The sequence below is a fragment of the Pestalotiopsis fici genome (genome assembly GCF_000516985.1).
Source record: "Pestalotiopsis fici W106-1 unplaced genomic scaffold PFICI_Scf_12, whole genome shotgun sequence".
NCBI lineage: Eukaryota > Fungi > Ascomycota > Sordariomycetes > Amphisphaeriales > Sporocadaceae > Pestalotiopsis > Pestalotiopsis fici.
In genome coordinates, this window is record NW_006917102.1 from 979,675 (window position 1) to 1,007,048 (window position 27,374).

Consider the following 27,374-nt stretch of genomic DNA (forward strand, 5'->3'; position numbering starts at 1 on the left):
GGAGAGCACGGAGGAGGAGAGTGCTATCGGCTGGCGTGACGCATGAAGCCAATGAGAGGGAACAACCACCGGAATTGGCCGAGTTGATAGAATACCACGGAATGAGTGAGCTTTCGAGTCAGGCCAAGCAAGACCAAGTAAGCGTCCAAGCAAAAAATCCGATAGAACTTCCATAGCAGTGGAAATGCATTCGCGACGGTCTGTAAAGATAATATTAGTACTTTTATGGGATGCGGCTTTATTCTGCTCTGTGGTTCAGTCTTATTCGTTATTGGAGTGGTCTCGATGATTCTTGGTACAATGAATGTTGAGCACAGCAGCTACAGCTTGGTTTTCATTTATTAAACCTTCTTGGATTTTGTTCCCTGGAAATTCGCGTTTCGATTATATATGGTTATTATATCATCTTGCAAGAGCAAAATGGACGGAACATCCCTTGACTCCTACGACGTCCCAAGATGCTGACAAGCTTTTCGCCTAGGCAGTGAAGTAAGGTGCTTGTCGAAGTTCAGCCTTAGAGCACTTTCAGCGGGATAGTATGTATATTGAGCAGAAACTGAGGGAAAACGTCACATGTGTTAATTATTGAGTAATGGCCGCCCCTTTGTACTGTATGTACCACACTGGTTAACACCACAGCAATGGATAACCAAACGGGAAACTCGCGGGCTTAAGCAACGACGATTTGAATGACCCTACAGTACTCCTTATGAAACTATTACGATATGGTGGATCAGTAAAACATCCGACCTTTTACAAGCCTTAGCAATTGTCAAGCGGGCGGCCCTATTAGATTCGTTATATGATTGGTGGTATTAGATCATACCTGTTGCGTTAACAGGTGGCCAACCACCTGTCCGGGATGGGTCCCAGACTGGCAACAAGTCAAATTCCGTCGAGAGTTGCCAGATATTCTCGATTATTATTAGCTTGTATGACATTGGCCTGTCATAATCTGCAGATTGGAAGCCTGACTGTCAAGTCTAGTTGTACTAGCTCATGGGCCTCAACAGTTCTCAAATCTTCTCCCTGCGCAACAACCATTATATTGGCTTTGGTATCACGATGCGGATGACAATTTAAGTACGCTTGTGTCAGCGTCTTTGGTAGCACGACTACAGAAGCACCAGATACGATGACGGTCCTTTGTGCAAGTCTAATCGTGGTGATAAATGTGACACTAATTTGGCCGCGTACAACGCTCCGGCCTCCTTGATTTTTCTTTCTTTCCTGGAACCTAGCCGCTGGATTCAGCTGCACAGGACTCAGGGCTAGCGCATATGCTTGGATAGTGGTCTTGTAGCTGGGAGGAATATGTTCTCCTGAAGCGGCGCGAGGCAATGAGGCAAGGCCGCTAGAAATGAAATCTCCGATGAATGGTGATCGCTTGCTGGGCTGCTCGTTAGTCAGTGCCTCTTGTCGAAGGCCCCGACCGAGTAGTCTGCTTGTGGACAAGTTCTAGTCAGAGAGATTTAGTTGTTCTATGGATCAAGCACTTATGACTAGTCGAACCTTAAATGGCAAGTATTTTTGCTGAGGGGACCGTGAAAGGGGCGTTCTCCCGTAAGACCCTTTTCTTCGTTTTTATCCTTGGATTCTCACCGGGCCCGTTTAAAGAGGTCCTTTCGAAATGAATATTTACTTAAAAGCATTTGCTCCGTATTGAGCAAGGCGTGACAAGTTTCGCTCTTGTTCTTACGGCCCTTGTCAGGATGTGTTGGTACTTTCATGGGGACCTTCCTGGGTGCGTTCAAATGTATTAAGGAATCTAAAAGGAAGAAAGTGTTGTTCTAGCTACGAATCCAACCAAATCCCCCCATATGCGCCACAGATCTCACCGTTAAATTGTTTGGTATACACTAGAACAATTACTTGGAGTGGCGCGCCAAACTAGGAATCCATCGTCCAGCCAAGGAACCGATTAATGCTTAGGGCTCCGCCAAGTTACTAGGTTAGTGACCTATGGATAGGCCAAATCCTACACTCAGGTACAAAGCTGTATAAAGGAGAGAATGTAAATTTACAAATTAGGATCTCTGTCCAATGCGATCAATATAAACAAGTTTCAAAATAGGGGACCTTCTCACCGTGTCCATCTCAATGCCTCTTCGCCATGTTAATCGAGAACGACCGGCCCGTCACTACGGTAGCCCCAGGTCCTAACTCGGCATGCCGGCGCCCAATGCCAGTAGCGGGCCACGCCGCAGCCGGTGTATAGGTAAGTCATACACCGCCCGATCAACGTTTTTCAAGACGGACCAAACGGCACGATCAAGACACAGTCTGCATTATTACCTCACTCTAATACCCATTCATACCACTTTGGCCCCTACATGCTGCCTGGCTGATGCGACAATACAGCTATCACGATTCGACGACCATGACCAATGCGGCCTTGCATTCGTACTCCCTTCCAATGCCATTTCCAACGTCATTCGCCCAGACGTGATTCTTTCCCATCAATGGGGAGCAGAAGAGATCATCCCCGCAGGTTTATCAAAGCCCACGACTCTCCACGTAAGGGCCTAAACTTGTGCTTTTTAGTCAACGTCGCTTTAATCAAGCCGCTATTGGTAGACCAGCTTCGCCAAGCGTATCGGGAGGTACATGGAAGTATGGATAAAACAGCTGCGCCGCCACGTAATCATTTCGAGTCAGGTAAAGGACCACAGACGACAAACTAGGCTGCTAGGCTTCACTTTTCGCACTTCTCTTTATAGTGCCCTTAAAGAGATGAACCAACGAGGTCGGACCGTTTGAAGCCCGATGCTTTACCCACACAACGGCTACTGTAGCATCAACCGTCGAGGCTCACTGGCAGAGGTGATTAATCAAGGTCCTAGTTTTGGTACTTTACGCTTTATAATGCGTAGCTTGTTGCTATATATTCTCATTGAGCCTCGGCACGGCTCTCCTCTAGAGATGAGGATATTCAATAATTCATCTGTCCGTCGCCGAGTCTGCGGAGAATATGGCGGATCGGTCGGGAGCTGCACGACGCGACGGCTCGCCGGTGCAAATTTGACCTAGCGCGGTTTAGTACGTTCGGATCCGACTCCGACATCTCAGCGGCGACTCGCTAGCCAGGAGATCCAGAGCGTATCCAGTGCGGCTAGTTCTTGGCCGCAGCTTAGTCCGGTCGCCATTTCGACCTGGCCAGTCATAGTCTCAAAGTCCCTGACAAAGCCATCCACTAGACGAGTTACCTCTAGTGGTTCGATCTTCTGCATGGGGTAGAGATCGACGAACCATGTAGCCGGGTTCGGGGGATTTGCACCGTTACTAAGCCAAGGAACGCCTCTTGGTATAAGTTATAGGAGATGGAAGCACTAGCTTGCGAGTGTTGTGCCCAAAATGGTTGGTTTAGCTCATGCTATTGCCTGCCAGCTTGTCATGTCTGAAAATCACAGCTTCCTGGACAGGGGCAACGCTTGCATAAGCGTCTAGCCAGTCTGCGCCCGTAAATATATTATCCCAGATGCACCGTACCCATGTAACTCGATGTCTTCGGCACTTCTTCCTCTGTAGAAGAAGCAATTTATCGCGACCTCACTCCTGGTCACGTCCATTCCTTATCAATCATGGCTCAAACGGGTTTCCTCGTACCGGAATGGTACGTGGTAGAAGCGCCCAGTGAGCAGGACATGAACGTTGCTAGTATCATTTGGGGTTTCTCATTGGCTGTAAGTGCAAACTCAAGATCTGATTCCATCCCATGCTTCGTTGTATTGGAGTATAGTGTTCCGATGTGTGCCTTTCCCACACCACCGGCGCCTCGGCATCAGCTACGTGGATGAACACCCGACGGGAGCTTGCTTCCGTCATCAGCATATAAGGTGCATTGAGTGATAACTAACTTTCTTTTGACAACCAGTGCGCCTGTTTCACCTTCGTTAAAGCAACTCGGCAAACATGGTACTCTTGGAAGAGGACCCAGGCTATCAATACATATGTCGTCATGATATGGGCCGAGTGGGTGGCGTGCGTCGTGATTTCCGTCATTAGTTGGCTGTTCCTCAAGGGAGTTATACCCATCAGGTAAGTCTTTCGTGATGCAAAAACATTCATGTTGATGATGCTGACTACCTGCAAAGCTTTTGGTTCGTCTTTTTTCTGCTTTGCCTATGGGTCATTCAGATTCAATGCATTATGCAGATTATTATCAACCGAATTGCACTCCTCATGGTCCGACAACAAAAGGCGAGAACCTTGAAATGGTCTGTCTTTGCCTTGATAGGGCTTATAAACATCAGCGTCTTCTGTATCTGGATCCCGGCCCGACTTCAAATCAGCCAAACCTACGTCGACGTCAACAATGTATGGGACCGATGCGAAAAGGCCATCATTGCCGTTGTTGACATGGGTCTCAACTTTTACTTTATCCATCTCATTCGCGCCAAGCTCATCGCCAACGGTCTCACCAAGTACAATGCACTGTTTCGCTACAATCTCGGTATGATTGCCATTTCATTGGCACTTGATGTAAGTTTATCCCTGTGACCCTCTCTACACGAATTCCCAAAACTAACCATTTGTGAAGATCATCCTGATTGGCGTCATGTCACTCCCAAACAGCGCTGTATACATTCAATTCCATCCACTCATTTACCTCGTCAAGCTCCACATTGAGATGAACATTGCCGACATGATTGCACGCGTGGTGCGTGCCTCGAACCCCCACCAGACCGGATCCTACGACAAGTCCAACTCCAACAACCGATACGGAGGAACGACGCACAAGATGACCACGGTTGTCACCACCAGAACCGGCAACGGCAACAGGAAGCTCAATGCCAATGGAACTCATGTGGGCTTTGACGTGGACAGCGAGCGAGATATCCCTACCGATGGCATCAAGCGTACTATTGAGACCCAAGTAGTGCGTGAGCCACATGTAGTAGATGATGATAACCAGAGCGAGTCAAGCTCCACGCGTGAGTTGCAGAAGCACTTTGCTATCGTCTAAAGCACAGCTCCGGCTGACTTGGGCAGCGAGACGATCATGAGATCGCGCTGTTTAGAGATGGACTTGCCGACCTCGATCGCTTATCAAAAAGAGGGATTTCTTATTTCTGTATATGTATTTGTAGGTAGATAGATCCATCATTAATTATTAGAAGTCTTCATAACCAAGTTTGCATAATGCATCTTGTTAAATGTCCTCGAGTCCTGACCTGCATTTAACGTGAGATAATCGACGCATTTGAAACTACGGCAGTGAGTTGAAGTTTCCCATTGGAAAGTCTAGAACGCCATTCTTTGCTTCTGAACATCATTGGGAATAGAGCTACTCAAGTGATCAAAGTCTATGGTGTCACTGTACCAGCATCGACTGCAGAAAATAAGAAAAGGAAAGAAAAAGAAATGGCCCATGGTCCAATGACAAGCAGCGAAAGGATAAGGTTCGTATCCATAGCTGATACCCGTGAATTATTGCAGTAACTTAGTCAGCATCTGCCGCGCAATGCACTCCTCGCAACAAAGCTTGCTACGCTCAACCAAAACTTGGAGGTCGATCTGATTTGGCGCGCGCATAATCTGGGCGAAGAGCACAAATTCTCCACTCGCCGCGATACTCTGCACTCTACCTTCAGCGACCTCACTCTGATGCAGTCATATATGAATCAGTGGCTTGTGGACTGCCATAGTGTGACAAGATATCAAACATTGCTTGGATTACGACGAAAGCTGTCCCAGAAGGACTGGGGCCCGACATATGTACAGCCACAGAGTGGGTCGTCCAGCCGCTCGAATTACAACACAGAGAGTTTCAGCAGGCCGACCGAATTCAGGTTCATATAGGGCAAGGCTGCAGAAGTGGATATCGGGAACATGTTTTGCATGTTATAACCACAAAACAAACCATCTGTGGATGGGTCAACCAGCTATTCTTCACGCACGTCGTCAACTCTCATGGGTCCGATTTTTGTGTCTATGTGAGGATTAATTAATTACAACGACTAACTGTTATTGAAATATCGAGTTAATTTACAAAATATAAAATGCACATATAGACATCTCTGTATGGTTGGATTCATACTGACCTCGCGGGAATACAGGGGACAGCAAAGTATACGACGAGCTGGACAGCGGGAACAAAAAGCCCATAACAAACGGCGTCGCTATACATATACACCTGGAACGATTGACATGCCTGCTGCTGGTTGTTTTATTGCGGCGATGAAAGCTTCGTGAGTGGTGCTATAGAATCACCGAGTTGGCTGTTTTGTGAATTACACCATTTTCAACGCTTTTGAGGTTGAAAGCAGGAAACGCGGTCCAGCCGTAATCGAGGGGGAGAATAGATGGTTAAATGTTCCTTCACTTTTATCGCAACAAGAGTTCAATCATGTGCTTTTTGATTTCATGGATCTGAGTTTTGAATTTTACGTAAATCATCATCAAATGGATGCCGGCCGGTGTTGGGAATTGCTGAGAGACTTTGTTTAGTGATGCGCTTATATTCCCTCATCAAGCAGGAGAGTGAAAGCGAAAGCGAAAGCGAAGAGAGCGGAGACTTGTTATTCACCTTGGCGAGCTTGGCATCCTTTCTGGGTCACTGTGGGGAGTGGGCACTTTATTACCGTACACATGCCACACTTGCCCATCCTAGATTGCGAGTCGTAGCGTTTTGTCCAGAATCAAAGCGGTATTTCCACAAGATCATGTTCCATGACATTCGGATGCCACTCCATAAGGCGGTGGATATACCATCGAATATAGCTTCAAACAGCCAGCAGAACTCAATGTTAGTCATATGTGCTATACTGATTGAAACTCATAAAATGCACACAAAATCATTTTGCAGTCCAGACGGCAGAGTAGCGGTAAAGGTATGACAGTCGGTTTTGAAATGCCTTGAAGAAGCAATACCATGGAACTACATTCGAGTTGGACTGCTCCAAATGCCAACTGAGGGATGATCATTACAAAAGCAACCTGGCGCCGCGCGTCACAAATATAAATTCCCCAGAACTGAGACAAAACCAGACTTGCATTGCTCATGTATTCCCTCAATCTAGGTACTGGCGACTAAGCTTCTTTGCGTGTGCATGACGTCTGAAATTGCCAACTAGATATAAGGCTGGATTGCCATCTCGGCTCGGAGGCCAGGTGCGTTGTGATTATCATTATTCTATAGCTTATCTTAGTGTCTAAATTCCCCGTTTGGGGCTCGCTGGGCAGCCCGTGCAGCGCCGGTACTAGAACGCTACTGGGAATAGGGTCGGTATATTGCACCGTGTTAAATCCGCATTTCACACTCTTCCGAACGGGTGAGGCGAGGGTTGCGTGCGCCCGTGGGGCGAAATGACACAACGTGAACCAAACACTTCCGGCACTTGGTACCAACATGGACATCCAGGTGCTTGTGAAAGTGCGGATAGGCGATTCAATGGAGGCTCTTTGTTATTGAAAATGGCGATCGCCAATTATATGTTTGAATATCTAAATACTTTGAGCCACCCAGCAAAGAGCTAGGACTGTTTTCACGATTCATCCCATGTCTTGACACAGGCCCTCGCAAACATGGCAGACTGGGCTTCTACATTCAAGAAACTGGCCCCGGTGGTCGTGGCAGCTCTGGCGACGGCTCCTGTTGACGCACAGTTATACAATAGCATTGTCCAGACATCTCTTGGTCCCGTTCAAGGTTTCAAATACTTCAACGACTCCAATATTACCGAAACATACTTCAACCTGTCCGACAGCACCGTGACGGCCTTTTTGGGCGTCCCTTTTGCTGCCGATACGGGCTACCAAAACAGATGGAAGCCGGCTCAGCCTCGTGAGCCGTGGAACACCACGTTTGCGGCGACTTCATTTGGCCCCGCATGCCCTACACTCTACGCAGAGGACTATAGCGAAGACTGCCTGAGCCTGAACATTTGGACCAATGCCAACTCCTCCAGCGACAAGCTGCCCGTCCTTGTGTGGAACCAGGGAAGTGATGAGACAAGCGACAATACGTGGTGGTACGGTGGAGGAATGGCTTGTAAGCTTCCGTCACTCTATTAACAATTGCAATTTGAGACTAACAGTGGTTAGTGGAAAATGTTGTCATGGTGACTTTTAACCGTCGAGATGATGTTCTTGGCTACCTGCCCTCCCTGAGCTCAACGCCGAGGGCCTTGAGCTGACTGGCTACAATACCTCGGGCAACTACGGTGTTCTTGATGAGCTGGAAGTCCTAAAGTGGGTGCAAAAGAATATTGGCAACTTCGGAGGTGACCCCGACCGTGTCACCATTGCCGGTCAATCATTTGGATCTGCTCAGGTCTACCATGCCGTGAACAGTCCTCTCTTTAGTGGCTACTTCCACGGTGCCATTTCCCAGTCAGGAATCCGATATCCTTACGATACCCTGCTCGCGGGCCTGGCCACGCAGTATGTTCCCATGGAAAAGGCCCTGTCCTTTGGACTCAACTACACGGCATCGCACAATGTCACGAGCGTGGCCGAGCTACGCAACCTTTCCCTTTCGGACATTTTGATCGGCTCGGCAGACCGCGACACTAGTATCTGGAACATAACCGCCCTCTCCTGCGGAAACCCTCTCATCTTCAAGCCCGCTCTTGACGGTTATGTCCTGCCCATGAAGTACATTGACCAGCTCAAGGCCGGCCCCGCGAATGACGTGCCGCTGATCACGGGCAACACCAAGGATGAAAGCGGTGCTGCTACCACGACTAATTTTACTGTCGACGAGTACACCGAGTACTATACCGAAAAGTACGGCAACCTGTCCTCGCGATACTTTGAACTGTATCCCGTTGACGACAATGCAACACTTGGTGACATGGCGTGGAATGCGGCAGCACGAGACACTTCGCTGGTGAGCTCCTGGGCATATGCCAATGGCTGGATTCAGTCCGCCGAGAGCCCATTCTACACATACTACTGGGACCGTAAGTATTAAATAATTTTACGCCCTCTGATGCGGAATGAAAACTGCTAATGTGATTCTTCATCAGATGCGCCACCGGGTCAGACTGCAGGAGCTTTCCACCAGAGTGAAATCATGTACGCCCTCAATGCTCTCTACGCCAACGGAGATCAGTACCCCTTTACCGAAGAGGACTTGGCAATCGACAAGAAAATGACTGCGTACTGGACCAATTTCATCAAGACTGGAAACCCGAACGGCAACGGCACGTCTGGAGATCTTGCTCATTGGTATCCCAATGATGGTACCAGCAACTATGTGATGCATCTGGGAGACGGTTGGGGTAATCACACTCTTGCCAAGCCTGAGCAGGTGACTTTTATCATGGATTACTTTGGCCAGCAGGTCCCATACTAGGTAGTTTCGTGTACAAGTAGATGAGTCTACGGTTCGAATAAATATCAGAAGACTGCATTGTTCATTGACTGAGTATTTTACATAACGCATTAATGAAGATTGGTAAACTCTGTTCTGCCTTACTCGATACCAAGATGATCTCATCACCACCATGCTGTGAACACCTTAAGGTATGGCTCAATTAGCTCCAGCGTAAAAGCGCTGTCACCACTGACGCCAACCGGCCCTAAAAATGAAGGCCCAAATTCAAACCCCAGCGACGTTGACCACGAAATGAGTCTTCATGCTAGGTGATGTGGTATTCAACAAAAAAGCCGCGTCACTTCAGCGGAGGCATCGTGTGTTTCCCTTGTCTGAATGAGCAAAACCATGTCTACAAAACATCGGCGATAGGAATGAGATGCTCGGATCTGGAAACGAAACAAAGAAACAAACGGCCAGGGGTCTTTCAACGAGCTGCTGGTCCCGCCGCCCCGGCCATATTTTAGGGTGGGATCGGCCCCGGACAATGCTGCAAGGGGAGCATTGTGGGGAGCGTTGTGCTTGCGTTCAAGTGCCGAACCAGCCGTGCTAGCGACGTCACCCCACTGTATGCATTACAGGTATAGAAGGTCAAGGTAGGGCCTGGGCAGCTCAGTGGAAGTCCCATCTGCCCAAAGTCGTGGGTGATTACGAGAAGATTTGTCTTTTCTTCTTTTCGAACCAGAAATCATGAGCTAGCTACTGACAAGCTTTTGTATCTGCTGTCAATCTGAAGCTATAACTGCTAAGCTTTCTTGTCTGGCAACTGGGGCCTCAAAGTTATAGTATCCTGGTCCCCTTTGTGGAGATCCAAGTAATGAGAAACTTTTCATAAGCTGTCAGTTTTCTCCGCACAGAAGTACCGATCAGATAACTGTGATCATAAATGTCTCCCGCTGTGTGCTCCGATAGCTCCGAGATGACCCACGTCACTATGGTTAGATCACTTGTGTTTCAAGTTACCATGAAAATGTGCACAGTGCAGTGCGCGTCAATATGCGGGGACAAAGTAATCCTTAACTTTTGACTTGGCCAGTAAAGGGGCGGCGGCGGGGCGATTACCAAAAGAAGGAATATTGGCTTTGAATCAATTGGCGCTGGGTCTGTACACAGAATGGATCTAGGTTAGTATGATCTGCAAAACTGATCCTAGATTATTCTCATGTCCTATATAAGTACGTGATGGTTCCTGACACTAGTATAACAAGTACTTGTATCCTGCCGGCGCCAGCTACAAGACGTTGGTACACCCCAAACGCAACGTCCTTGTTCCAGCCCGAGTCCTCGGGAACCCTCGTCCCATTACAAAAAATGGCTGCATTCACAAAGACCGTATTGCTGGCCTCGGTCCTGGCAGCTTCGGCGTCGCTCGTTGCCGCAGACTCGTCCTGTGACACCAGCGCCCTCAACACCACCACGGGAACCTATTACATTGCCCAGGAAAACACCACCATCTTTGACGTCGCGGCGGCAACCAACCGCGGAGTATGCGATATCGGCCGCGTCAACTGCATGGCCGACGTCACCATTGTCCCCAACGTGGGACAGAACATCGTGATCCCGCCCGAGGTCTGCGAGCCCGACAATGACTCGTGTCTGCTGCCCACCACGCCGTCCAACAATACGTGCGTCAACGGCGGCCCGCGCCTGTACTACACGGTCAACGGGGACACGTATGAACGCATTGCCCAGCGCCTCAACATCACCGTCGACTCGCTTCTCAATGGAAACGCGTCCGCGACCGAGGTGCTACCCGTCGGCCAGTTTGTCAAGGTCCCGCTTTGCGAACCCAGTCAATGCATTTTGCAGCCCTACCAGTTCACCTACGGCGTGTACAAGGACCTGGCCGAAAAGTACGGCAGCACCGTGGGACAGATTATGATGCTGAGTCCCACGTACAACTATAGCGAGTACACCTTGAACGGCAATGTCGCGCCGACCATTGACTTGCCCATCAACTGCACAGCGCTGTCGAAAAATGTCACTGTCATTTCTTAACTGACTGGACTGTGCCGGAGTTTAAGGTTGCCATGAAGTTTATACCATTTGCAAATCTTTTGGGGTAAATAGTGGTAAATAGTTGAACAGCTTGGAAAATTTGCAGAATATATGAATATGGCCCAGACAAATGATCAACTAGGCAGAACAAACTAATTGATGTGAATTACGCATTGTATGGTATAGCCCAGGTATGTGTTATGCCAGGATAAACCTTCTCAATGCATACTCTCTTTTATACCCTGCGAACCACACTTTCCGCTTCTCATGCGTTCCATACCTGACCCAACATGATTACACACACTTGGGATTCGCTCCATCCCTCGTCCCCCAAGAATTCATCTAATGCAATCCGTATTTGTTGATGGCAAGCCTTGATCATGAGCCATCATTCTAATCTGATGTCTGTGCTTATAGTGGCCAGAATGGAGTTTGGCTCTCTTGAAATGGTTCCTGATCTACGTAGCACTCATACGACTGCGGGCTGGCTGACAGAGATTGAGAGGGTATGCACCCTTCGCGGGATTCATCGCTGTTTCAGCTTATGGAAAGCTATAATGTCACCAGGGCCACGAAGAGATCGTTCCCCAGTTCTCTGATACCTCGGAAGTAATTTTCACATCTCTGTCAACGGAGTTGATGGGAGATCTGTAGTATGCGTCCACTAAGTGGCGCATTTCATGAAAAATGGCAATCAAGTATATCGGATGCTGATACAATGAAGTATACTTTATCAGAAAATTCAAGTTATAGCAAAGTATAAGCAGACATCAACTGCGAGAAGTGGGAGTAAGTACATGGGAACGAAAATAATAGTTTCGCTCTATCAACAATACTTCCACTAGGCAAGAATCGTTGCAAAGGTATGGCCAGCCGTGAGTGGATGCAAACACATGATGTAGCTGCAACTCCGTTCTTGTTCTTTTTTGCGCTGCTTGGATCTCCACCACCAATCTCACCAAGCTTACCAGGAGCCGCCGAATAGTCATAAGAGCCACAGCATCTTCACAATCGCGAGACCAGTCTCGTGATAAGCCATGGCATTCCCAGTGCAAGCACGGTAGCCGACCGAAAGGGGCACAAAGGCACTTCGCAAAAGGCTATTTGTCTTGCTCGCTGACTAGCCAGCCTTCGGGCTTAAAGGCAAAGGAGTCAGGGTAGCATTCTTCATTGCAATGCATGACATAACAATTGATACCAAACTGCACGCTCTTTGGGATGAAGTGACAGTCAATCACAATGGGTTCATCGTTCTCAGCTTCTTCATTCACCTCGTGCCAGAACGTGGTGGCAGGTGGGTGTTTGCGAGGATTTTTGACATGAAGATAGTATTCTGTTGATGCATTTGTGGCCCAAAGTCGGTCATGAAGCGATCCGAGAAACACGTGGTTTTGAGATGTTAACTATTGCACCGCATCTATCATACTCTTTCACGGATAGTGGTCACATAATCCTGTGCACCATACACCAACCTTATTTACAGATCTTCTGCATGTTTGACCCATTTGTTGCTGCTCGACAAGAGTGATACTGCCATTTACTTTGACGATATGGGACCAGATGCGTGCACTCTGATTTCCTCCATTGGCTCTCGAAATTCCCAGCCTGGAGAAATCCAGTCGAGTAAATACTCAGCGCAACGGGAAACAAAGCATAATAAATCAAGCGAGAATGAAAGCTCTAAAAGCGGGCGATGATCTGAAAAGTGGGAGCGCAGCCCCGATTATCAAACGGCTCTTCAACAGCTTGACTCTTTCAAGGCAAGGTAGCAAGTCTCTAATAGACACTACCAATAGGTAATGGCACTAAGAGTTACCAGCATCATAGAGTGCGGGTTCTAAATGGATCTAGGCATGAGGCTCGTAACTTGACCAATCGCTCGTAGCCTGACCAATCACTCGCATGCGGTACCGGAATCCCATCGTGCCCACATGGGCCGTGGTCCGGCTTTACAGACGCCGAGACTCCGTCGCATCGCTTCCGTGCACAGTAAAGAGTTGCAACAAATTATAGATTGATAAAGAAACAACGCCGGAATTCCCATCTTTCAGCTAGGCCGGAACACAGTTTCAATCGTCGGGCGCGGGCCTTCGGGGTTTATTCAAATTGCGGCTTCGGTATTTACTCAAGTGCGGAAGTGGGGAGCTAGCTTTTGCGTGTCTGTAGACTCTTAGAATGATGTTAGCGAAAGGGGCATCATGAATCAGTCATTCGAAACTCTCATATTAAATACAAGTCGATGCCGCGTAGGACGGGACAGATCTCTTTGGCAATAGAATTACCCGATTCGACACCATGGCGACCATGAGAGGCTGGCAATATACGGCAATCGGGGAGTTGGAATCGCAACTGCAGCTCGTCACAAATCTTCCCAAACCCTCTCCGGCGACACTCGGCCAAGATCAGGTTCTCGTCAAGAGCCTCTACGCCAGTATCAATCCTGCCGATCGCCTGGCTTCAAACCTTGGTGTCTACACCAAATATAAGATCGGCCTTCCTGCAATCCCCGGCTATGACTTCTGTGGCCTAGTCGAAGCCATTCATCCCTCGAACACGACCTTGAAAACCGGCGATCTCGTATTTGGGTGCCTAGGGTATCCAGTCAAGCACGGCACGCTGTGCGAATACTTCATCGCCCCCACGACATGTTGTGCTCGCGTTCCCGATGGTGTCAAGGCTGAAGAGGCAGCAGGGCTTGGATCGGCTGCCGTCACCGCTTACCAAGCTCTTGCACCATTTATAAAGAGTGGGCAGAAGGTCTTCATCAACGGTGGTAGCGGAGGCGTGGGAATGTTTGCTATACAGTTTGCAAAGATGCTGGGTGCCGAAGTCACTGCTACATGCTCGACCAAGAATGTTCCACTTTGTCAAGAGCTCGGTGCGACCACCATTGATTACACCCAGGTCAATCTACTTGACGTTTTGAAGCAAGGCGGCCAGGTATACGACCATGTGGTCGACAATGTTGGAACGGCGCCAGAGCTATATCAACAAGCCCATCTTTACACCAATACGGACGCCAAGTACATTCAGATCGGAGGCGGAGGCGAGATTTCCGCTGCACAGCTTCTCAAAGTTGCCCGAAATCTGGTGCTTCCCAGTTTCCTAGGAGGTCTAAAACGAGCCTATCGGGTTTCTATTCCCACGGTCAAGTCGGAGGAACTGGCTTTTCTAGCAGACTGGGTAGCCCAAGGAAAGGTCAGAATTGTGATTGATCAACAATTCACTTTTGAAAATACTGTTCAGGCTTTTCAAAAGCTAAAAACTGGCCGAGCCAGAGGAAAAATCATTGTTTCGATTTCATAGCGCTTGACAATTCACCTTTTGGGCAAAGAGAACAGGATTGGAGGTAATAATAGAAAACATTATATCATTCGCTTAATATTATTAATAGATTCGAGGGGTTATGATACGAACTTGGACTTCAGTTGTCAAATTTCCGCACTTTTGTAAGCATAAACATAACAAAAGGGCGCGTCAATCGTAAAGCCTAACTCTCCAATAGTCTTTGCATCTGCTAAGAACCCAATACTAATACTGTTGTTTGGTTCTATGATTAAAGTTAAAAAACTTGATTGTCACATCTGGTAATATAGCTAGAGGACGCACCCCGAGACAACCAATTCTAGGTCTACACTAGATCTAGGGCTATCAGTTCCAACTCGCCCAACGGCCGCACCACGAAATTGGAGTCTTTCCCATGCCTTTGATACTCGAGACACATTGGGTACGACCTCGCATCCATAGAAAAGAGGCCAAGAATCTCACCATCCATGCTCATCTTGATCAACTCTTTGCGTCGGTCCGACGTCTCAAATATCGTGCATCTCCAGTAATTCTCTGAAGCCACGTCATAGAACCAGCCTAGCATCTGGAGCATCGATGGAGATACGGTTCTGACACCAGTCAGATGATTTCCTTTCATAAGAATAAGCGAAACCTCATCCGGTCGTACAGCTCCACAACAAAATTCTTGTCTGACGCTCATCTTGACCGTTTCCATGCAGGTTCGGTACTCTCTCACAGTCTCTTGCCTTTTCAAACGATGCAAGTCAAGACATAACTGCCGGCAACCTCTGGATGTCAAGTCTCCGATCAGCCATCGTCGATATGCAGCAGTCGACTTGTGATTCATTCGCGAGGTCTCAAATGGTGCTAACCAGGCACCAGTGGGCGACCCCTCCAGTAAGTCGGTCGTGTCGACGGATAGTATTGCCTCCACAATGCTTGAGATGATTTCACTCCAACAGGCATCGACCAGATGATCAATGAAAGTTTTCTGCGTTCCTTCGGGTAGACTTGCGTCCTTAAGAATGAAAGAATTGACAACGCTTTTGATGCTTCGATTGAATGACGCAGCGTCGCGACTTGCATCATTAGCGATTGCATCCCGCAGCTCGGGCAATTTCCACAATTCCTTCTCGGCTCGATCGAATGCCCTGATGATCCGGTCATGAGAATCGAGTTTTTGGATCTTCCAGTCTTCGAAATGGCTGATTCGATTGACGAGCTCAGACTCGATTCGCTCGACAATTTCTTCCAAATCATCCAGCTCGGTCCGTTCAGCTTCATCTTCATCTTCTTTGATGACTCCGTACAAGATTTCTTCGAGGTATTCTTGGAGGTCCTGGTTTCTTTCTAGAACTCTCTTCTTGATAGGGGCCCGGGCATGTCTTTGCTGCTGTCGAAGCCGGATCAAATCCCTAACCCTCTCTGCAGCCCCTGCTTGGTGCATCCGAAGACGTGTATCAATCGCCTCCCATTTCTCTTCGAGTTGACGCAAAACACGGAACTGCTGGATGCGCATATTCTCATCTCTAAGACGTTCAAGCTCTCGTGTATCCCTGCCGTATGAGTCTTCTGTGGGCGGAGCTGGAGCTTTGGGAGGATTTCGCCTTGAGACGGTTCCATCAGTGTCCTCACTGCGTCTGCGCTTTCGCTCTTCGCCATCCGACTCGCTATCACTGTTATTGTCTGGCCCTCCGCCTGCTTTACGACCTCTCTGTGGTCTTTGTCTTTGAAACGTTGGCGGCGTTCGTGCAGTGCGGGGAGTCGGAGCAGGTTGTGCGGCCACTACTCTGTTTGATGTTCGAGTAACAGTGCCGGCGACATCACGACAGCCTGGGACAGGCGCCTGGATGAGTAGAGGGGGCGACACTTCTTTGTCCACATGCTTTTCAGTCGCAAATGTTGTTTTCTTCTTTGCTTTTTGGTTGAGAATATGAGACTCTCTAGACTCATTCGAGCCTTCCGTGTTGACTTGTGTTAGATCCATTTTTTGAGTAGTTGCTTGCTGCTGAATTGCATCGCTTCTTTCGCCGGCCATGTCATTAAGTTGAGGTATTTGAGCTGGAGGCCTCGCTGTACATGATCTCAATTTGATGACTTAAGAATCTGAGGGATTCCGCCAGTATTTCAAGGCAATTGGTGCGCGCACCGCAGGCGTGGCGGGCAGTCATTCGTCAATTGTTCACGCAATCCGGTGGCAGTGCAAAGAGGGTGAGGGGGGACCCTGAGTGGAAGGAAGCCTCGGAGTCTGCCTTGTGCCACCCTGCCCAAGGACCTGCACAATCCCCATCGTCTTGTCTACCATTATTGTTCCTTCCGAGCTTGCTGTGCCTATTGTCTGTGAAATCTGAAGGAGGTAGCATATGATCAAGAGATAAGAAACCAATAGTCAATAATTACCCGCGTATCAACTCTGGAGTATATTTGCTACCTTTTTTCTTCTTCGTCAAGTCAGGTAATGGCATTGGGCTAGCGCCGTCATGTATCGCCAGGGGCTCCATCGCCAGGGTTTAGCGCCTACGGAATGCAATGGGGATTTACCAGACCCCTACCACTATCTGCTATGTTGTGGGGTACCAAACCTGCCAGGTTATGAAAAGAGATGATAGCCTAGACTCGAGACGGGGAACACTCGGATCTTCTTTAATAATTTCCTGGCTTTTCAGCGCTCCCTCACTGTCTATCAAGCTTGTTTGTTGGTGGTTGTCGTAGCTATCATTTTCCCACTCGCTGTACTTGGAATTGCTGATAACCCCACCATGGCAGCGCAGTTTCCAGCGCACATTGACCTGAACACCCTCCCCGCAGACACGGGACCCACGAGCGAAGAGGTGCAGCGGAAACCATGGAAATTTGTTGGTTATCGAGGATACGCGGATTTTATAGCATCAGACGATGACTTTTACATGCTTCGTCGTTTTAATACGTTACATGTTCGGGTATCTCTGAGTTATCAAGATAGGATCGCTGCGCTCGAGGAGCAGCTCACAGAACTGGACGCAGAATATAGTAGGAGAGAAGCTGAAGACGTGGATAATGGAACATTTCGCCATGACCAAGAAGATCGCCAGGCCTTGCTGGACAATATTGGTGAGGCGCTTTATCAATATAGTAAGAAGAAAGCCCCAAAAAGTCTACCAATCTTGTCAATGGCGCTCACTCTTCTAGACAGGCTGGTGCTGCAACAGTCAGAACTAAGAAAGCTTCCTCCTGCCCTCAAGAAAGACGTCAAGAGTGTCAAAAACTGGCATTTCAACCACGACCATGCGGCAGTCGCGGCAGCTGAGCAAAAATATCTGGACCACGAAGCTGATCTGTTCTCCATGGCCACTACCAAAGGAAGAAGCCCGTTGCGGCAAGTCATTGACAGCTCTCTTCGTCTAAGAACCCTTGGATTGTGGAGCGTCGAGAAAGCAAATAGTGCAGTACCAGCTTACGATTCCGGAAATATCTCATATTATTCGGATAAGCGCATAGACGCTTTCGTATCAGGCTTGATTGTGCTGATTGGCATCACCATGCTCATCACGCCAATTTGGATTCTGCAAAGTCTAAATAGCATGCAATCAAAACTGTTTGTCATAACAGTTTTCATCCTTGTATTTCTTCTCGTCTTATCTTTGGCTATGGTGGCGAAACCATTCGAGGCCTTGGGAACGACGGCAGCGTAAGGATCAATACACTTGATGACTGACTCAAACTAATATTATCACAGCTATGCTGCCGTTTTAATGGTATTCATACAATTCGGTTCCGATTAGTACGCTGTATGGTAACCAGCGCGCTTTTGGAATGCATTACTGGGTAGCTGGCAGTCACATTCCAAGACTCATCGGAGACCTTGCTCTCCAAAGTTTGTGAGAATGGACAGACATATCGGGAGCAAAGGTTTGATTGACACTTCACCTTTTCGGTAAATAGAAGAGGATTGGAAGCAGTAAGAGAAATATTATGTCATTCGCTCTATATTAGGGGTCGAGTCTCCGCTATCGCCTAAGCATATATGTAACAGAAGGGCCCGTCAATCGTAGAGCTCAATTCTCCAATAGTCATTGCATCTGCTAAGAACCCCATGTCGACAATCGTTTCCAAAGTGCCGTTGGCGGATGGAGGTGCTATATCGAGATTAGCATATGTCTCTTGCCAGCAACGTATACGCCAAACAAAAAGAAAGAAAGAAAGAAAGAAAGAAAACTTACAATCTCTGATTGTCAGCGTGTCCGAGACCTGCTTTGTCCTCACATCCTGATCAAGTCCCTGCCATAGACTCCAGATGCGATCAATCTGAGCGTGGTGAAACAGAAAGTAGGGATCCTGCGCGCTGGCCCAAAGGTCATCTTGTAAGCCTCCGATAACTGTATGGCCGCTGCCATGCATGCCACCCTGCAAAGACTCTACAACGTCGGTGTGGCTCTGCATATCGGGCTGGATCATTGCGTTGGTGACGTTGTCATAGGACAGATATTGTTGGATATACCATTCGCGAAAATCGCGGGTAAGGCAACGCTCGTTCAACTGCAGGCCATCCGAGATTGGTGCGCCATGAGGACCGAGCGAAACGGTGAAATTAACAAAGGGTCCAGAAGTGATACAGCCACCACCGGAACCCGAAGTGACTGTGATGTTGATGATGTCCGGAGTGGGAATATAGATGAATGACGTGTGGTTCGTTGCGACGCCGTTACCAGATATGGATGTGTCGCTTCCGTCAAATAGAGGGTGCTCGGATATGGTGTCAGTAGAGGACCAATCCCAATATGGCTGGGTGCCGGTGTAGCCACATTCGTCACGCAGGGCGCTTTCGTACAACCATGTGTAGTATCGATGCCATGTGAAGAAGTAACTCGTCCAGTGGATCGTGGAGGTTTTGTTGACGTGCAGGGCGCCAAAGTCGTCGAAACGGCTACGAACTCCTGGTGCCGCAGATGCAGGCGTAATAGGCTTTGCGTTCATGAGGCATTTGACAGCGTCAATGTAGTCTAGTCTCTCCTCCGAGGTCAGAGTTGCCCTGAATGTCGATCAGTATCACTGAAGTATTTTATTCGGGAGTTCTTTAGGCGACGACAAACCATTCTTTGCGGACAAGTACGTTTTCGGATGTACATGAACTCGAAGACGATCTACCAGCCAAGATAGCTTGTATATTTTGGGTGGAATTCTGGACAAGTGCATCCAACGTGCTGTTTGTGGACGCTGTAGTCGTTTCAAACAGAATCGATATGATGGCACAAGATAGGGGGATTATTGACTTCATGGCTGCGTTGTGGAAAACTAGATATCGAGATTACTAATTCCCTTAGGGTGTCAGATGAGAAAGGTCTTGCTTGTAGAATTTGTCCAGTTCCAGGCCTTACTGAGGGTTGAATAACAGTTTATATATGAAAATGTATCTGTTCGTGCCTCCCAGGCCAGCGCCGGATTCCATAATGACTCTTGCACGTGCCTACCACTCATTGCTGATGACAAAGCCTCCATTGCGTGCCAAGATATGATATGCGAATGACTTGGAAGAGATTATTAACATGTAAATAAGCTCATTGACACTCCACAATTAAAGGTCAAAACTAGAATTGTATGCATCTCGGTCAGACTATCTACGACCTGCAGCATATTGCAAGGAATCCATTTAGTTGAATCCCACGATATAGACGATTCAAGGGCAAATTCGTAGCTGCAAGCGATCCACTAACGTTGCAACGTCTCGTATCATAAGCAGGAAGCGGAACCGAAATTCAGGTACTAGCCTGCTACGCAGTAAATTCCTTCAGACTAGCCTGAGCCCGGTATAGTGCTCCCGCTTTTACGCTATATATTAAGCATATCGCGGCACTTATTACCCGGTTTGCGCTTGCACATGGCGACGGCAGGGGTCAGATACCCGGCACTCGGATGCATCGCACCCATCACTTGAGAATCTAGATGCCAGACCGCGATTCACGAGCTGCATGAACGACAACGGTTACACCGATGTACCTCGGGACGTAAGAGGCTGAACTGGAATCCCTGACTTCTCATTACTTACTAGACTGCCCAGATCGTAATTGTCTTCATGACCGGCAGCAGTTTGCCACGCGTTATATCACCTTGTAACGCTTGAGTTTGGTGCAGAGCATCCCACTTTTGCGATATGGCTCAGCGGTGGTTATACAAAGTAGGCCAAGTTCCCGCTCCCTGTCAAGTATTCGACCGAGCTCCTATTCATATGGGGCAGATTAGTTTTGCCGCAAACTCGCAGCCAAAAATTGCACAACTGGCATACACTGAAGCCACCTATAAGTGGAGATTCACTGTACATCATACTGTGTATACAAAACTAGATCTCACCCGTCTGACCATAGTATAGCGACGCAACGCCACTGGGCAGCTCGTCTAAAGCAGTGAGAGCTGGGGAATTTATTACACCTTCCGTGGTATATAGTGAACTAAACTTGGTCTAATATGATAGGGAAGATATAAAGAAACGAATTTGTGTGCACGGCAAGAAGTAGTTCGTGCCGCGGCCCGGACTTTGCCCATGGGCAATGCCCGGGCGCTAACTAGGTACATAGTATGTGCGGCTCGGGTGGACCGGAGTGAACCCATAAACGAACGATATCTTCAACGTTCCCGGCCGAGCATGAAATGTAGCTCCTGGTGCTACGTCCTGTTAGAAGTGTCTGCCAGAGCCGTAGAGATTAGACTGTTATACAATTGACTGTATTGCAAGCACCGAATTCTCGTGACAGTCTAACTTATATAAAGTTACAAGGAAAAGGTACCGAAGAGCTTTCTAGAGCTACTTAGGATATTTCATTTTGCTGAAGTCAACTATTCTGCTGTCATCCATTGCGTGGTCAAAATTCATCTGAATCTTGTGTGCCCCCACCCTTACTGGGGGTCACCGTGGCGCATCGCAAATAATCACTATGCGACCTGGAAGTCTAGATAGAGCTTTGCAGGGTTCACAGATATTAGGATAATCATTTACCCACAGACGATGAGCTCACGTAATCCGATCTAACCCCGATCGAAGTAATCCAAAATATGTCGCTTAGTGTTACGAAATGGCCAAGACATGGTGCTCGACTAAAAAGTCCCACTAAGGCTTGATCCAACATCATCAGTACAATTTGTCTGGACAAGATATCTTCAAGTTTCCTATGCTCTAATAGTGTTGCGTATTTCAACATACATCACTTCGTGTCCTTCAACTACCCGATGGCCGGGCATGAAATCTGCCTTCAATCCATCCAGGGCATTATCGAAGTGTGACAACCTCTGCGTTTTGTCCAAGACTCTGGAGGAACCTTGTTTTTTCCGTCATCGGCTTTCTGCGAGTGCCGATGAGATCAAGAGATGAGTTATTGCCGGGCCTTGGTTACCCACAAAACAGGCAAGTGGCGGATTGGTACCACGTTGAGCCTGAAGCCATCTGTTCCGGACTGCGAACGTTGCTGAATAAGGCCTGTACGTTTGCTCGTTCCCACCTCGTTTAGGTACCATTGGGACAACCCGGTATGAGAATAGACTTTATTTACCTTGAGCATATTGATAAGTGAACCTTCCCGCTTGGTCGAAAGTTTTAGCTCATTTCCAATCGAAGCATGACTGTCATTGTTTTCTGGCATGTTTCTTAATTGGATCCAACCATTCTGGTGCTTATTTGCATCAAAGAATTCGTCGGCATTCTGATTTTCCGGTAAATACCTCGCGTGTAGTTTCGCGTTATACCCAAAAGTTGTGGCGGAATCTTGATTTTTGGGCAAATGAGTATGAGAAGTAAAGAGGCAAAATCGTGGTTCAAGACGTGAAGAGTTTCCTTCATGTTTCCTCTCACAAGAAACCTACCACAATGGTTGCATTGTAAGCAATTGTAACATAGGCATGGATTGTCGAAAAGCATACCGCTTCAGATAGCACCGCATAAATCTTCCAGTCCTTGCAAGAGTCCCTTGTCGGCAAGGGGATGGTCTGTCTGCATGGAGGCCCCGATGTTAGCTCTACCAGACAAGTTGTAATCGCTTTTGTTTAGCCGCTGGATGCAGCAAAGATCTTTCAGCTGCTGATATCATCTTTGGCATGTAGCACAGTAATGAAAATGTCAAAGTTACTTTGACGACTGTTGCGATTACTTCTGGGGACATTGCGCCATTTATGTTGAATGTTTATGAGTGTGTAATATTTGAGCAGCTAAATAATTATCGGAACGCGGAAAGCACGAGGGATCTGAGAAGATTTGGGAGGTTGTATTGATAGATGAGCTCAGAGCTGTCCTGGCATGGAACTCAATACTATAATGACCACACGATGGATATTGAGATGAGTTTATTATTTCATCCAAAGAATTCATTCTTCTTCATTGCGTTCAGAACATTTACAGCAACCACAGTTTTATTTGCCCCTCCCTTTCTCATGGTGCGGCTCAGCTTAGCGCCATAAGGCCGAGAACTCCAGATATCACTGTAACAAGTAACACAGCTTGCTACCACATTAACATTGACTGTATGCAGAGATGTCTGTTTATCAAGAATGAGCGAATCAAAGATCTCAGGGGCGTAGACTGAAGTGATTCATAAAATGCTACTGAGTCCTACCAATAGCCGAGATATGATGCAAAGGTAATCATATAACCAAAGCTTTATCAAATGAAGTTTCTCCAGACAACACTGTTAGACTAGCGCCAACTCAACATACATGACTTCATGTCCTTCAACCACTCGCGTCGTAGGGATCATGTACACTTGCAAGTCGCCCATAGAGATTTTGAGATGTGACAAGGCTTTTGGTTTACCCTCACCTTTGAAGAAATTGCTGACGTGGCTATATTCTTCATTCGCGCTCCGGAACGACCATTGAACGGGGATTACCCGTACCACCTCAAAAAGGTAATAATAAGTTTCATGCCCATCACCTGCGGCAACCCAAAACACGAGAAGGACATCGCAAAAGCTCTCAGATCCATTCACCTTCTTGTCTTGTAGGTATTGTCTAGAAAAGCCAATATGAAAGGCGACCTTTTTGGCCTTCATCGCGTCAATAGCCGATATTCTCCTTTGCGTCGAATGCATCAGTCCATTCGGCAGAGTGGAATGCAACTGCAATTGGTTTGGCATATTTCCTAGGTAGATTGAACCAACCTGGTGCATATCAGGGATTGCAATCATCTGCGATCTCTCGGCATATCGCTCTATGATGATGTGGTTGTCGAATTGTGGCATGGAAACTTGAAAGAGGCTATAAGGACTGAACCTGAGGTAAGTGTTGGCTCCAATGCGACGGGCCTGAATCGCGATTGGGTGCAAGATATCTTTGCGATAACATTTGATCGCCACCAAAGGCCGTTCATCTTGGCTCTCCAGCCCACAATTCAGAGATATTCGTCCATTCCCGAAGAAGGTTGTCGCGCTCTTGTTGTCTATCCCAAAAGTTTTGATGTCGCCACAAGTAGCGAATTCTTTTGGGCATTTGGCGTATAAGCCACGATAAGGGAAATTCATGGCGGATTGAAAGTCTGCACACCATGCAAACAAGCTATCATCTTGAGTTTGACTCATGATCTCACTTTGAAGTCGAAGAAATGCCTTCTCGCCTTCTCCGTAAAGTAAGGGCATATTAACGTCAAATATGCCCAAAAGGCAGTAGGCTGCATCTTCTGTCCGACTCGTCTCTCGATTCGCTGCCCAACTCATTCGTGCAGCGACACTGACCGTATCGAGTGCTCTTTGACCCCACAGGATTGTCCTCGGAATACCTGTGACGGCTTCAAGTCTGAGACCCATCTTAACTTTTGTGCCTATTCGAGTCCAATTTCTTCCGTAAAAGACGACTTTCTCCGGAGCAAGAAGCTCTTGCAGCGTCCATCCCCTATAGAACCACCTGCAATTCTTCAGGTCGCTCGATCGAACAGAGCCAATTGCATAGAAATCGGCCAAATACGCGTAGCAAATGTCCGCCTTCTTGTACCATCTGTACATTGAGTTGATTGCTTCACTCAACTCGGCGCTACTGTCTTTATTGATACAACAAGTATCAATCCATGCATATCGTAGACCGTCATTTCGGGCCTGCTTGCAAGTGTACCGTATTTTGATGAAGCCTGCCTTGTTCTTGTATGTCTCACCTCGGTTTCCAGAGAGGTCTGCGAAAGTCACCTCTTCGGTGCCCCAGGTGTGGGATAGGATCGCATAGCGCACAGGACATTCTCCAATAAAGTATTCGAGCTTGAGGGTGTATGTGTTGATCAAATACATCGTACTTAACGGTAACCGTTCGCTCCTGTATAACGAGCGATTGTGTGAAATCAAATTCAAAATTGAGATTGTCTGGAAGCGGGGTTGAAGTCGACACGAAAAGCACTGGCCCAAGATGTTGGCAACCGACAAATTACGATGCGGCGGGTATGCACCTGGCCCATGACGAACCAGTCAGATTGCACGCTCAGGTTGTACAGACTTCAGAATATGCACCAATAGTTTCGAAGTTGAATGGCGCTGCGCCACGATTCTCTGCCATAACGTCTGGACGCTGACCCTCCACCTACCCAGGTCATTTTTTACTGAGTATTGATTTGATCAGGGGCAAGCCCGAAATGACGTTATCGTCGGGATCGTTGGCAATTTTTACTGATTCGGTATACTAGGTATGCTAGCACTAACACTCGCTATAATCTCACGGCGATGATCTAGTCTCGGAGCTAAACTCCAGCGCCGGAGTCGACTATAAATGCCGTGACGGAGGCGGCGTAAATCATTAAGTACCGTAGGCGCGCCGGGTGTACCAAGCTCTATGATTTCGGCAATACGGCCAATTTTAAGCGCTTTCGGACCCGAAGCATCGAACAATATTTAAAGTGAGTACGCCATCCCAAAACACAGACGCGAGAGCATTTATTTGTAGACCTCCTTCCTTGTGACATGGACTGTTCTTCCGGTCTAATCCACTCTGAAAAGACAGACTCACAATTATCGCGACAATGAGGGAGGAAACATTCAGGTCATACACACAGGCGCAAGGAGAATCTTACGCGACAGGGCGTCCGGGTTATTCTCCAAAGCTCTTTCAAACCATCATCGATCACCATGTTGCCACGGGTGGCGAGCTCGGCCTTGTCGTCGACGTTGGCTGCGGTACTGGCCAAGCGACGCAGAGCCTGGCTCCCTTCTTTGCTCAGAGTATCGGCCTCGATCAATCAGAGGGCATGATTAATTCGGCGCGTGCTTCCATCAAGTCGCCCACCACATCTCTGCGTTTCGAGGTCTCAGCCGCCGAACTCCTGGGCGCGGATCTGGAGAGCCCAATTGCCGAAAACAGCGTCGACCTGCTGACTGCCGCTACAGCAGCTCACTGGTTCGACATGGGCGGCTTTTGGCGTCGCGCAGCACGTGTGCTCAAGCCAGGAGGCACCGTCGCGCTGTGGGCAAGAACACGCGCTTCAGTGAACCCGGTCTTGACACCAAACGGCGCTGCCATTCAGACCGAAATGGATAAATTTATCCGTGAGGAAATAGGGCCCTATGCCGTGGTCGGGAACTCATTGACGCGCAATCTCTACATTGACCTGCCGCTACCTTGGGCTCTTGGTCCTCCTGCAACAGAATTCGACAATGAGACTTTTTACCGAAAAGAGTGGAACAAGGAGCTAGATGGTCTGGGGTCTGATGACATGGGCACGTCAATGACACTCAGCACCAAGGAATTTGAAATGGCAACGGCGACAAGCAGCTCTGTCACGAGATGGAGAGAAGCACACCCTGAAGAGGCTGGGACCGAGGAAGACGTGGTGAGAAGAATGACAAGGCGTATAGAGGGCCTCTTGCACGAGGCCGGGGTCAAGCCTGGAGAGGAGTTCATTCACGGTGAAGTGGCAATCATTTTGCTGATGGTGAAGAAGCGATCATGATCAGGCTTATTCGCCCCATGCCTGCCGTCACCTATCTATAGAGAATTTTTATGTGCCGACATTGCAATAATTCATATCGATTTTCACTCGATCATTCTGACGTCATTCACAATATGGTCGCATTGCGCCAGCTATCGCCTGGCACGGGCAAACCGAGACATTGGCCGGTAAAGTTCACCACCGTGAAATGGCCGTGTGCATAACTAAAGATGTAAGGTTCTATAGATTCAATATGGCTATTTACATAATACCATATTCTCAGATTTCTTTTTAAGAAAGAATTTGTGGAATGTCACGGGTTTGAAATTATGGAAATCTATGATTTTGAAGCATTCTATAGATTTCCCACTATAAATCAGTGGAGCCCCCCTAAAGCCCGGATTTTAGACCGCTATAGCCCACATTCAAAATATTGCGCCGTATTCTCCGAGGTGTGATACGATTTGTGTTGATCAAGGTGGTGCTTTCCTATTGGAGTTTAAACTGGTCTGATATTGGTGTCAATTGTGTGATGTATTGATCTATGTTCTGCGCCTCTTAGTTTTGATGAGGTGTACGCTTATTTGGGTGGCCCCGGCTAATCCCCGGGAGGTCCCGTACATCTATCTGGACTCCATGGCGTTGATCCGTGTGCTCAAGCACACCCCAGTGTATGGGAACCATAATCCACCATCTGACAATTTGCTTACAGCCTGAAACTCTACAAATCCTTTTGATTTTAGAAATCTAGAAATCTAAAAAAAAGTAAAAATGTTCAAAATTACGTATTCACGCGAACTGAAAAAAGTGCATATTTCTAATAACTTTGGTTATAATATTATGGCTGTTCAAAAGTGGACCATTTTGGTGTGATTTTGGTGTAAATCTGATCGATTGGCCTTTTTTTTT

The 27,374-nt window shown here is 47.8% G+C and overlaps 9 protein-coding genes across 9 annotated transcripts; 6 read left to right on the forward strand and 3 right to left on the reverse strand.

Annotated features, from left to right (window-relative positions):
- Window positions 1-3,581: 3,581 nt before the first annotated feature.
- Window positions 3,582-4,966, forward strand: PFICI_14060 (uncharacterized protein; the record flags this gene model as incomplete). The annotated part of the gene is made up of 4 exons (XM_007842641.1): window positions 3,582-3,683; window positions 3,875-4,038; window positions 4,095-4,482; window positions 4,541-4,966. 4 exons carry the CDS (start codon window positions 3,582-3,584, stop codon window positions 4,964-4,966), a joined length of 1,080 nt encoding a protein of 359 aa, XP_007840832.1.
- Window positions 4,967-7,527: 2,561 nt separating this feature from the next.
- PFICI_14061 (uncharacterized protein) lies at window positions 7,528-9,301 on the forward strand (the record flags this gene model as incomplete). Its single annotated transcript, XM_007842642.1, has 4 exons — window positions 7,528-7,993; window positions 8,047-8,063; window positions 8,114-8,906; window positions 8,973-9,301. 4 exons carry the CDS (start codon window positions 7,528-7,530, stop codon window positions 9,299-9,301), a joined length of 1,605 nt encoding a protein of 534 aa, XP_007840833.1.
- Window positions 9,302-10,633: 1,332 nt separating this feature from the next.
- On the forward strand, window positions 10,634-11,320 carry PFICI_14062 (uncharacterized protein; the record flags this gene model as incomplete). Its single annotated transcript, XM_007842643.1, has 1 exon — window positions 10,634-11,320. The coding sequence occupies one exon, from the start codon at window positions 10,634-10,636 to the stop codon at window positions 11,318-11,320; it is 687 nt and encodes a 228-aa protein (XP_007840834.1).
- A 2,295-nt stretch (window positions 11,321-13,615) lies between these two features.
- On the forward strand, window positions 13,616-14,626 carry PFICI_14063 (uncharacterized protein; the record flags this gene model as incomplete). The annotated part of the gene is made up of 1 exon (XM_007842644.1): window positions 13,616-14,626. One exon carries the CDS (start codon window positions 13,616-13,618, stop codon window positions 14,624-14,626), a length of 1,011 nt encoding a protein of 336 aa, XP_007840835.1.
- Window positions 14,627-14,951: 325 nt separating this feature from the next.
- On the reverse strand, window positions 14,952-16,595 carry PFICI_14064 (uncharacterized protein; the record flags this gene model as incomplete). The annotated part of the gene is made up of 1 exon (XM_007842645.1): window positions 14,952-16,595. One exon carries the CDS (start codon window positions 16,593-16,595, stop codon window positions 14,952-14,954), a length of 1,644 nt encoding a protein of 547 aa, XP_007840836.1.
- Window positions 16,596-17,367: 772 nt separating this feature from the next.
- Window positions 17,368-18,279, forward strand: PFICI_14065 (uncharacterized protein; the record flags this gene model as incomplete). Its single annotated transcript, XM_007842646.1, has 1 exon — window positions 17,368-18,279. One exon carries the CDS (start codon window positions 17,368-17,370, stop codon window positions 18,277-18,279), a length of 912 nt encoding a protein of 303 aa, XP_007840837.1.
- Window positions 18,280-18,601: 322 nt separating this feature from the next.
- On the reverse strand, window positions 18,602-19,862 carry PFICI_14066 (uncharacterized protein; the record flags this gene model as incomplete). The annotated part of the gene is made up of 3 exons (XM_007842647.1): window positions 18,602-18,723; window positions 18,808-19,616; window positions 19,678-19,862. 3 exons carry the CDS (start codon window positions 19,860-19,862, stop codon window positions 18,602-18,604), a joined length of 1,116 nt encoding a protein of 371 aa, XP_007840838.1.
- A 3,394-nt stretch (window positions 19,863-23,256) lies between these two features.
- PFICI_14067 (uncharacterized protein) lies at window positions 23,257-24,837 on the reverse strand (the record flags this gene model as incomplete). The annotated part of the gene is made up of 1 exon (XM_007842648.1): window positions 23,257-24,837. The coding sequence occupies one exon, from the start codon at window positions 24,835-24,837 to the stop codon at window positions 23,257-23,259; it is 1,581 nt and encodes a 526-aa protein (XP_007840839.1).
- A 722-nt stretch (window positions 24,838-25,559) lies between these two features.
- On the forward strand, window positions 25,560-26,486 carry PFICI_14068 (uncharacterized protein; the record flags this gene model as incomplete). Its single annotated transcript, XM_007842649.1, has 1 exon — window positions 25,560-26,486. One exon carries the CDS (start codon window positions 25,560-25,562, stop codon window positions 26,484-26,486), a length of 927 nt encoding a protein of 308 aa, XP_007840840.1.
- Between the last annotated feature and the right edge of the window lie 888 nt (window positions 26,487-27,374).